This window comes from Vespa velutina, chromosome 7 (assembly GCF_912470025.1).
Source record: "Vespa velutina chromosome 7, iVesVel2.1, whole genome shotgun sequence".
In the NCBI taxonomy this organism is placed as follows: Eukaryota; Metazoa; Arthropoda; class Insecta; order Hymenoptera; family Vespidae; genus Vespa; species Vespa velutina.
The window spans coordinates 8,612,669-8,624,161 of record NC_062194.1 but is presented as its reverse complement, the minus strand read 5'-3'; the positions used below and the strand labels follow the sequence as shown (position 1 = coordinate 8,624,161).

Genomic DNA, 11,493 nt, shown 5'->3' with positions numbered 1-11,493 from the left:
TTCTCTCTTTCTCTCTCTCTCTCTCCTATCTCTTTCTCCTTTTTATGATCGATATCCTCTTTTTTTCTTCTACTAACACGTTACCGCCAGGGATAAGACATTTATACGTTCAATCTTCATTATTTTCATACGCTTTCAGTTTATGCGCTTGGAAAGAAGGAATGGATGATTACGTTTAAGAATTTTCGTTAACTTGCATGATATGGATAAAGTATTCGTTATTGATTTAATGGACTCGTTATCTCGTTAGATGTATAACATTGTTGCCACGTACTTTTATCAGTCGATACCCTAGTTCTCTCTTTTTCTCTCTCTTTCTCTCTCTATTTCTGATGTTTTCCCTCTATTTCTGATGTTTTCTTATCAACGCTTTACGCCGAGTATCCGAGTGTGTCTATTTGGAAAAGAAACTTCTTCCGTTTGGCTACGTTCAAACGTATTCTCATTTTGTACACGTTCGAATAAGCGCAAGCTTGTCTCGTATATTATTCCTTAATGCAAGCACCCTTGAGATTTTCGAGTCACTAAGCGAATAGACAGACACCTGTTATCTATCCGTTTTTACCAAGATTCTTGTCGTTCCTTCCTATCACGTCGGGAACAACATCGCAATAAAGTGTCTCGAGCCCTTCGGCTACACTGACTAGAACATTGGATTTCGGGAAACGTATCTGGATTCTATTCCGACGGGAGTAACAACGAAGTTTCTTTTCCAGTCAAATTCATAGTTTCCCGCCGTGCCCTGAGGCTAGTCACGTCTCCATCTATCGGCGTGGCACATCGCCATATTACATCGCCATGTTATCACCGATCTCTGCTTCACCTGTATATGAAACAAACAGTGCTGCCATCCAGGGGCTACCTGTGTAAGATCGAACGCTTGGCTAATGCGCAGGTGCCGTCGATCGGTGATATTTCTTAGTCGAATTATGCGTTTCGACGCAACGCCCTTCAATGCTTAATATGAATTGGCAAGATTTTTCATCCTCGTTTTCATAGCACAACGTCTTTAAAGATTCGTTTCGCAAGATGAATTATTTTATTCAAAAACTATTCGCAAACTTCGACTAACCAATTGGAATGATTATATTTCTCGTAACAACCTTGGGCCGGATGTAAGTAGAATTCTTTTTTCACGAGCTTGCAACATTAGCGAGGTACTTGCAACGAACTTGTTTTTTCGAGGTCGAGTACAAAAAGGGAATAAATAACGTTAAAGATGTCACAGTTACTTTTTCCACACGACACACTACTCTCTACTGTTTTCTTGACCATAGTCAAATTATAAATAAACATTTGTCAGCATCCGGGGGTACCTTTTGTGTCCATGTCCCGTGCCATTAGCGACCGTATATTTAAGCCGCTATGCAAGCTGTCGCGCAAAACAAAGCTCCGCAAATATCCTGAGGGACAAAGGCTTGCACTAAAGAGTAAAAAGGGTAGAAAAAGGGTGGTGGCAGGGGAGAGGAAAGAAGAGACCAGAAGAGAAAGAGTCGGTGGAAAGCGATGGCCAGACAAACGGACGCCAGCCCAGCATTACTGCCAAAACATTGAAGAATCCTTTTCTTCTGACCTTGTGCTTGGAAACTTTTCAAGGTCACGTCATTTATCGCAATTAATGTGACACCTATGTTACCATCCGAGAAAGTTTTTGATATACTCAGTAAAATAACTTTGACTAAAGCGTCGCTTAATGCTGTTATTTTACATTCCATCGTTGAATCATTTGAGAATAAATATTTTACACAATTTTATGTCTCTCCCTCTCTCTTTCTCTCTTATCATAAAATATTAAATTTTTTGAAATTCGGATTATAGCCTGAACGTTCAACGGATCTAAATGCGAATCCGTCAACCTCTTTTATTCGGTCCTCGAATCAATTACGATCTTGGGTCAAACTCCCGGGGCGAAAGTCACCGATCTAGCCCCCTCTCCTTCCCCACTTGCCCCCTCTGAAGTGAAGAGTTTCTCGAACCGTATCTTCGAGCAACCGCAAAATTTCTTTCCGTGGTCCCGCAAGAAAACCGCAAAAAAGTGATCTCTCTTTCTCTCTCTCTCTCTTTCTCCCTCGTTCCCTCCCTCTCTATCTATCTTTCTTCCTTTTTAGGTGGTATTCGTAAGTCAGTGAAACACGAATAGTTATGCAGTTTATTTCATTGCGATGAGCATTTCCTTCGATGCTCCAAGTCTATGCCTTGCGGTTTGACATTTCTAAATGTTTCAAACCGTCTTTGGTCTGACACTCCTCTAAATCCTTATTCTATCTACCAAGATGGACTTTTATTTCTTCTGATGCATATTGTTTGCCTTTTGTTACGGATTACAAAGTCCAGGGAAAAGAACAGTACGAGTAAGTATCGCATATGTAGTTGCAAAGTATCCCTAGAGCCTTGAAAGGATAATACCAGACTCCGTTGTTGTTAAGGTATTGCATTTCCCGGTTCAGAGTTCATCTTTGCCGTGGAACGTTCGAGACCTATTAATATCGTGTAACCGCTAAAATTCTCGCGTCGACTACTTCTTGCTGGGGTATTATATTCGAACGGGTAATCCTTCTAACGTTTCCGTCGGGTAATAGCTTTCGTGAGAACTGTCTGTAATCGATTGCCTTGGCGAATCGATCGAAAAGAGAAAGAGAAACGACGGGAATTTCTATTCTTTGTAAAATCGATAGAAACCAAAATGGAAGGAAAGAAGGAAAGAAGGAAAAAAGAAAAATAAGAGAGGGAAAGAGAGAGAGAGAGAGAGAGAGAGAGAGAGAGAGAGAGAGAGACTAAGAAAAAGCGTTTTAGACGATATTTTCAAAACATCATTGAGTCTTAGGGAATTTCTTTTTTCTCTTTTTTTGTTTTTTTCTTCTTGTCAGGGATACGGTGACTCTTGAAGAGGTCGACAAGATCTCAACGATGGATAGAGAGAAAGAGAGAGAAAGAGAGAGAGAGAGAGAGAGAGAGAGAGACTTTCGATTGACAAGCACGGAAGCTGCGAACGCTCTGTTGATTAATTGGCACTTAATCGTTCGATTATCGTAGATGCGGGACAGACGTTCTGCCGCGAGCCTCGCTGCAGTCAATTCATTAGGGAAATTAATAAGCAGTCGCTTCGTTCTCGTCGTTGTCGTCATCATCGTCGTCGTCGTCGTCGTCATCGTTGTAGACGTAGACATAGTCATAGTCGACGTTGGTATATGGCGCATTTGCAATTAGCTTCTTTCCCCAGGCGGTCTCCAGGCCGGAGCCCATTAACGAATGCCCCCTCGAACCGAGAATCGATCTCTTCTACTTGCATACCCGTAGCCAATCGGGATAGGACAGGACGAGGTGGAAGAATTCGGTGGTACGAGGCGCGATTAAGATGGATGGATTTAGTTCGAGTCGCTCAGTTTAATTAGAGATTCCCGCGATTTCTGACCTTTCTCGAGAATGTCCTTGTCTGGTAAAATTTTCCATTTCTCTCTCTCTCTCTCTCTCTCTCTCTCTCTCCCTCTCTATCTCTATCTTTATCTCTCTCATTTTCTTTATTTCTCTCTCTTCATCTATCTCTCTATCTCTTTCGTTATAATACCATCCTCGAATTGGCAGCAGGTGCAGATAAAAGCGAATGATCGTTGAATGCACGGAATCATTTTAAATTCTTTCTTTTTTCACCATTATCAAGAATAGAAGTTATCTCGTCCTCGATAATTTTTCAACGTTCTTTGTATCAAGTAGACAGAAAAGTTGCAAAGTCTGGTTAGAAAAGTCCGTAAAAGGATTCGAAAGGTCGTACATATACTTTGCGATGAGTGTAACGTGCTTCGATTTTTTCCTTTTGAACTTTGTATTTTTTTTAACGTCGTTTCTTTTCAATCGAACGTAAAACATGATTGGTAAAAGAATACATTGACTTTTTGTGTCTCGCGTTCGTTTCGTTGGCGTACACTCGTTACTAAAATTTGTCTCCTAATTATCTTTTTCTTTCGTCCTTGGAAAATCATCCCTCCTGCTCTCCCTCGCCCTCTTCAGTTTTCCTTCTCGCACGTGATCGATTCGTGAACCTTTTCACTCAAGCCAGACGGAAAGCAGCCGATCGAAGCGTAAACGGAAATGAAAGAGCCGGTCTTCCTCGTTCGATCGTAGGGCCAATTAAGCGTTTCTTTATCGCGAATCTTTTCGTCCTTCACTCACCTCGCTCTATCCCTCGTCTCACCTTTCAGCTTTCACGCCCGACAAGCCCACTCCAACCTAGCCGGTTCGCAACACCACCATCACCATCACTACCACCACCACCACCACTACCACCACCACTACCTTCATCACCATCACCTTCACCACCATCACTACCGTCACTACTTCTACCGCTACCGCCATCTTTTTCTCCCTTTCGTATTCGTCCTTCTCTTTACGAACGTGAGCAAGTGTTGTTGTTTTTTTTTCTCTTCCATTCTTTTCACCGTACCGTGCCACCTGAATTTATCTCCAACGCCTTTAATTGTATTTTCTTCTTTCCTTCTCGACGATCCATCTTTTCGTTTCTTTTTTATTTTTTTTCATCCATCGTAACCTCTCTCTCTTTCTCTCTCTCTCTCTATATCTCTCTCTCTCTCTCTCTCTCTCTCAACAACAACTTCGTGACCGTTCATCCCCCTTTTCAACTCCCACTTGCTATTTCTTACGATCCTCCGAAACTTTTATTACGTTTATATCGGATTATGCTCTTACCGTTGCTTTGCTTTACCTTCTTATTACGATAAGGATCGGAATTCTTTATCACGCGATCTTTATCACCATCGCCACCATCATCAAATAATTTCAGGTTACGAAATAATGCGGTAGAAATTTGTGGTTTCTCCATCTTCCCGAGAATCCACCAAGAAAAATGGTATATGTAAGTTGGTTAATCTGCATCTCGAATATTGACAATGAATTAGCAATTTTTTAAGAACTTTCATATAGCCTACGAGGAAAATTTTTTTTAACAATCTCCATTTAAAATGTGATCAAATCATTATCTTTTTGATATAAGCTATTTGGAACTTTTTACAGCAATATAAACAAACTGAATATATTGTAATCGTATAGGGGCATCTTTTTCTGTTGTTTCTCTCTCTCTCTCTCTATCTATCTATCTAGAGTAAAAAATTGTCTAAATCTTTAAATCTCCAATCTGTGATCGTAAATGCACCTCTTGGAGGTTGATTTTGTTTAGAGGGGAATTTCAAAGGGAAACACACAATTTTTCCCCTTCAGAAAAGACAGAATGGTTTTGATATTGATGAGAATATTAATGATTGACGAAAAAGTGTGGACGATGAGATGTTAAGGGAAAGAAAAGAAAAGAAAAGAAGAAAAACAACAAGAAAACAAAATATAAAGGAGAATGACCTCGAAGATAAAATCGTAGATGATATCAGACGGTAAGATGGGAAAGTAGTCTGTAAAGAGTAGTCTGCAGAGAGGAGACTTCTCCTCGACTCATAAACGATGCAAGACATCTTACGTTTTCTCGACGAGCAGGAGTACTCCTACGGGCCGAAGAAGAAGAAAGAAAATAGAAAATATAAGAGGTGGAAGAAAGTTGGCAGGAGAGATAAGAAGACGATTCATTCGAACGAGGTCAGCTCGATGAAAGTATGAGAACGAGAGAGATAGGAAGAAACGATCGAGACTACGCCGTAGGGTGATTCGGTTGGACCGGAGGGCTCATCAATCACCACCCGTGCAACCTCCCCCCACTACTTTACTATCTCTATCTCTTTCTTTCTTTCTTTCTCTCTCTCTCTCTCTCTCTCTCTTTCTCTCTCTCTCTCTCTCTAACTTCGCGTCCTTCCTTTCATAGACCAGATCCATCAACAACGTCATTTGCGCGTGCCTAGGGGTGGATCCAACATCGCAACTCGAGTGCATTGACCCTCTTTGCTTCGATTTCTACTTTTCATCTCTTTTTTTCTCTATCCTTCTCTAGCTCTCTCTCTCTCTCTCTCTCTCTCTCTCTCTATATATATATATATATATATATATATATATATATATATATATATATATAAAAGAGATATATATATCTCTTTTTCTCTCGTTCTCCATCCTAAAGTGCTACTACTTTAAGGCCGTTTATCGGCGCCACGGCCATATCGAGTATAGGAATGGCCACCCTCCGGAGCAGAACGAAAGTTTGTGCGTCTCCAGAGAAATTAGCGTCGAGCTCGACCATACAAGTTCGTATTGTTACTTCCACAAACCTTGCTACTATTGCTGTTCCTGCTGCTACTGCAACTGCTGTTATTGCTGATGCTCCTGTTGCTACTGCAACTGCTGTTACTGTTGCTGTTGCTGTTGATATTGTTTTTGATGTTGCAGCTTCTATTTGTTATTGCTACTTTTGCTTCTTTACCTGCCTTTTGCTAATGCGTTATGTAAAGGGAAATGATTTCTTTGAAGGAAGAAATGACTATTTCATTTTTTACTTTACTATTCCATGTTTTACCACGTTTCGTTATCGAAAAAAAAATTAATGTATGCATGTATAATATATGGATATTTTTTATGGTTCACGTTCGACGAATCAATTTAGTATAAGTTCGAACGATAAAGTTCATTTAGAAATTTAAACGGAATATAAATGAAAAACGAAAAAAAAAAAGAAAAAATGATTATGTTCTGTCTATGACTTGTTATACGAAAATTTGTTACATAACGAACGATCTATCGGCCAGCCTTCGTAAAGTTAGATAGATACGACTAAGGAAACCTTGCAAATAATGGTCAAATGGTTGTTACATAAATTCAAGGATAAAATACGGTTATTGGATATTATGCGTATTATTCTATGAAAATATTGATTGGACAGGTGGAATCATTTAGTGGAAGGCATTCGAAAGTTGTTTATTGAACGAATCTTTAATAAAGATAATAAAGATTAGAAAATGACTATAATAGTTTTATATTTAATAAAATGTTGATCTGTTTCAGTGCCAAACGAGATACACAAATATCTACGTTATACAAGCTCATTTAATTTTTTTTCTTTTATTTCAGGTACGTACATGAGCCGTCGACGTCGCTTAAATCAACGAGAAAAATCTCAGATCATCGGTGAGTCATTAACGTGAGCATAAACAATCATAGTAATTTTGTGATAACTCATTTAACATTCGCATCTTAAAGCACTTACATTCCTGTTTTTCTCAAATACATACACATTTTCGATGATTGGATTTCTCTAATCTAACATCGACAACTGATATTTTTATGAGGAAAAGGAAAAAAGAAAAAAAGAATGAAAAAGAAAAAAAGAAAAAAGAAAAATGAAGAAATAAAAAGAAAAATCATAAAAAGAGAGGTCGTATAATTAATTTTAATAAGAAGTCGAAAGCCAACGTATTTTTTATTTTTATTCATTCGTTTAACAACGGATAAAACTGCATTATCGCACTACAAAAATCTCATTAACCTTTTAATGATTGGTAAGGCTCGTAAAATACTACAATACCAACGTAAAAAAGCACGAGCATTGAAATGCAACGATAATAATATATTAGATACGTACATGAAAAAAAAATTGTATGTGTGTGTGTGTATGTGCGTGCGTGCGTTCGTATGTGTATGTATATACATATTTGCAGTTATATGAAATACCTAATGCATTAATATGTATAGAAACAAAAACACGTATATACAGAATGTTCAATGATTGTATTTGTCCACATAACTCAGTCATATCAGTTTTTGGGGGTGTTTCGCTTTATCTCCCAATGATGGTACTTTTTATCCGAGCACGGCGTCTGCTTTTCTCAACAAATACACTTTAACGACTTTGATACGTCCCTTTTTACTATCGATTAGAATATACGAATAACTAAAAGGAAATAGATATTTTCCAAATGGATTAACTAGAATATCGTTAATCCGCTTTGAAATTTAACAAAAACGATCGGATTCGAGAAAAAAGGTGAATTCGTATTGTGATCAAGAAATATAAAACATTAACGATATGATAGGTTACCATTTTATTTTACTTATTCGGAATTCAATTAATAATTAGTATTATTATTATATCATAAATGGCGTTCAATAATATAGAATTATTTTTTATTTTATTGGAATGGAATTCATTTAACATTATCGTTAAATGAAAAAATGTTTTTAACAAGGCCAATTTTTATTCTATTATTTTGAGAATATTTGAATGTTTCGAATATTTTGAAAATTTGATATTTAGATACGAGAGAGAGAAAGAAAGAGAGTGAGAGAGAGAGAGAGAGAAAGAGGAATCAAGTATGATCTGATGATAACGTTTAATTAAAAGATAATCGTTGATTTAGAAATCTTCCTGTCTTGTCCATCAACAGTCCAATTCAACGACTAGAGTTGGCGGTAGACCTCTCGTAATACGTGGATTTCCTTAAGTTGGTGCAACTACTGTAATCTAGCGGTGGCAGAACAATTAACAATAGCACATTCATGAATCTCATAATGCCTGATGGTCAAGCATGGTTTATCGTTTTCTCTAAGACATTAGACCTCAAGATTCATGTAAAACCTTCCGGTATAGTACCGCCTTATGCGTGTCGCTTACATACATTCATTATCAGAACACTTGGACTAGTTCATTGCAAGATAAGAATTTGTGATATACCGAAGTATATTAAACTTTTATTCGAATCTTTCGTGAATTCTTCTAAACGAGATTTCTATTTTATATTTTCTCTTTTTCTTTTTTTTTTTTTTTTTTAATTTTCTTAAATATGGACATTTTGTGAAATAATTTTCTTACAACAATCGAATTTGTATATTAAATTATCGTTAATTCATAAGTGTTTCGATTTATTGATAGATAAATATTTGAGCACATTTCTTGTCATTTTCAATTTTTTATTGTTTTCCTTTTTCTTTTTTTCTTTTATTTTTTTTTACAGCTAATATGATACTTCACATTTTAGACCATTTTTATGCATTCAGTGTAGGTCGCTATCGGTCAAGGAAAATGTACTTTACGTTTTGCAGTCTCGTCGACATAAAACAGAAATCGGTAAGTTAAACGACGTCTATACATAGAAACTTTTGAAATCTGAATATTACCTTGTGCTTTGTGAGCGCAAGCGTTAAATTTTATATCCTTGCGAGCGACGTATTTGTGAGACGATAAACGCATGAAGAGCATGTAACATGTTTTATCTCTCTTTCTCTCTTTCTCTGTCTCTCTCTCTCTCTCTTTCTCTCTTTCTCTCTCCCTCTTTCTCTCTTTCTCTGTCTCTCTTTCTCTCTTTCTCTCTCTCTCTCTCTCTTTCTCTATCTCTCCCTCTCTTTCTCCTATATTTTTAGAGCATATGAAAATTTATCAAGACAAACATCATGCACATAACATCGCATTTTCGTGCTTTGCTTCGTCTCATCTTTCTGGATTCTGGACATTTGAACAACGTTCACATTTTCTACTTATTGAGTACTTAAAAACTTAATCCCAATATAGTGCTTTTATTCTGTGAGAGAACAAACGATTACGATGAAAATCGAAATGGCTTGCTGAGCGCATAACACGCCAGAAACTAGACATAAATACGAGGCTAAATCACAGTCAGTCTGAAAACCCTCCTCCAATCGACTGACGAGGAAGACGGATATAGGTAGAAAGAGAGAGAGAGAGAGGGAGTGAGAGGGTGTGGTGAGAAGGGTGGGGGAAGAAGGAGAGAAACGGAACGAGGCGAACACCCCACGATGCATCATCGTATATCGCTACAGCTGTTTTGGCAGTCAGCTGGTCTCTGCCTCACGCACGCACACACGCATTATTCACAGGCGCAGTCAGGTCAATGCGTAAACTCTTACGCGCTTGTACATAATCAATTTCTCTCTTTCTCTCTCTTTCTCTCTCTCTCTCTTTCTCTTTCTCTTTCTCTCCCTTTTTCTATCTATCTATCTATCTATCTATTTATCTATTTCCTGTGTAATCTATTCGAAACTTTTAGAATAAAGCTATACATTTCTCCGTTAGAAAAATTTGAATTTTAAAACTAAAACCTTTTGTTCCCGTCGTACGTTCGTATTTTATCTGTATTATTTTCATTTTGTTTTTTTATCTTTTATTTATCTTCATTTTCTATTTTTTATTTTTTATTTTTTTTTTTTTTTATTAATTCATAAAGCACAAAATTTTTTGTTCTTTTCCATTCGTATTATTACATGTTACTGCATATTTTAGATTAAAATTTTAGAATAAAATTGGCCTCGTTTTTCTCTTCTCATAGATATGTCGTGTGCGCATATAACAGCGGCAACGTAGTAGATATGCAACGACAAGGCTGAACGTAATAACACGGACGAAGGATGAGCGCACGCCAGGCTCTAAATTTAGAGTTGCCTCGCTCCTTACTTCCGCTTATTTTAGTTAAAGAGGGACAGGGATGCTCGTGTCTCTTCGAAGATCCCTATACGCAAGCCACTCTACTTGCGATTTCATTCTTCGGTGGTTTTGATCTTACATATATGTGTATATATATATATATATATATATATATATATATACATACACACGCACATACACACAAATATCTTATATATATTCTTTTCTTTTATAATTATATATATATATATATATAATTTTAATAAAAATATATATATATATTTCTGTTTTATTTTTTAATTCCTTTTCATAAGCTTCGACATCGTCATATTCTTTTCTATTCTTTCTTCTTGAAATGATAAAATTTAATTCGAAGTGTACCGGCCATGTGCGTTTTTCAAATTGAAAGATACACACAGATACATATACGTATATAAATACATACGTATTGAGATTGAGGCAGGAATAGAATGGCGAACGAGGACGTACGAGCGAGAGACTAATTTCTTCGTCAAAGATTGATAAAAGGAATAAGTTCATCTCGCGCTCCCGAGCGACATTATTTGGAATACTCATTACCGTTGTTGCATGATGTTAAAAAGATAGAATACGAGAGAGAGAGAAAGAGAAAGAGAGAGAGAGAGAGAGAGAGAGAGAGAGAGAATTACGAAACGACCGAAATATAAATATTGTTGTACATTATGCGAACCGCAACGTTGCTCAGTGTGTTTATTTTGGAGAAAGCGTAACGTGACCGTTTTTGGGGCAATTACGATATGTATAAACGTGGGAGAAAAATCGATTTTTCGAATTGATATGTAACTTCACTTTTCGAAAATTTCAATGATCTTGAATTCTTTATATTGGAACAGGAAAATAATTCGTAATTTTTATAATCCAATTTTGACTAAAACGTAAAAAAAAGTAATATATCGTAGAACTTGCAATATAATTTATGCTATTGCATTAATTGAAAAATAATTTAAAAATTTTCAATATTTTATATCTGAATGGGAACAATAAATAATAGAATTGTATACAGTTATACATGTAAATGAACAATACAAAATAGAAATTTATTTAGTATTTTATATCTAAGTAAATAACAAACACAGTGGTATAATATTTGCCAACGCAATATTATACCAACTGTAAATATAACTTATATCTAGTAA

The 11,493-nt window shown here is 36.6% G+C and overlaps 1 protein-coding gene and 1 long non-coding RNA gene across 3 annotated transcripts in view; one reads left to right on the top strand and one right to left on the bottom strand.

Annotated features, from left to right (window-relative positions):
- Window positions 1-884, bottom strand: part of LOC124950503 — a 2,086-nt gene extending 1,202 nt beyond the window's left edge. The window contains exons 1-2 of the long non-coding RNA XR_007101386.1: window positions 275-884; window positions 1-147 (exon numbers count right to left, since the gene is read on the bottom strand). The exon at window positions 1-147 is cut by the window's left edge and continues 730 nt beyond it. This is a non-coding gene — a long non-coding RNA (uncharacterized LOC124950503). The remainder of the gene's footprint in view (window positions 148-274) is intronic.
- LOC124950500 (cytoplasmic polyadenylation element-binding protein 2) overlaps window positions 1-11,493 on the top strand; it is a 125,590-nt gene that overhangs the window by 19,020 nt on the left and 95,077 nt on the right. The window contains exon 3 of one of the 2 annotated variants that reach the window (XM_047497279.1): window positions 7,015-7,071. The exons of the other annotated variant lie outside the window; for it this stretch is intronic. Coding sequence (XP_047353235.1) covers window positions 7,015-7,071 — 57 coding nt within the window. The remainder of the gene's footprint in view (window positions 1-7,014; window positions 7,072-11,493) is intronic. 2 annotated transcript variants of the gene reach the window in all.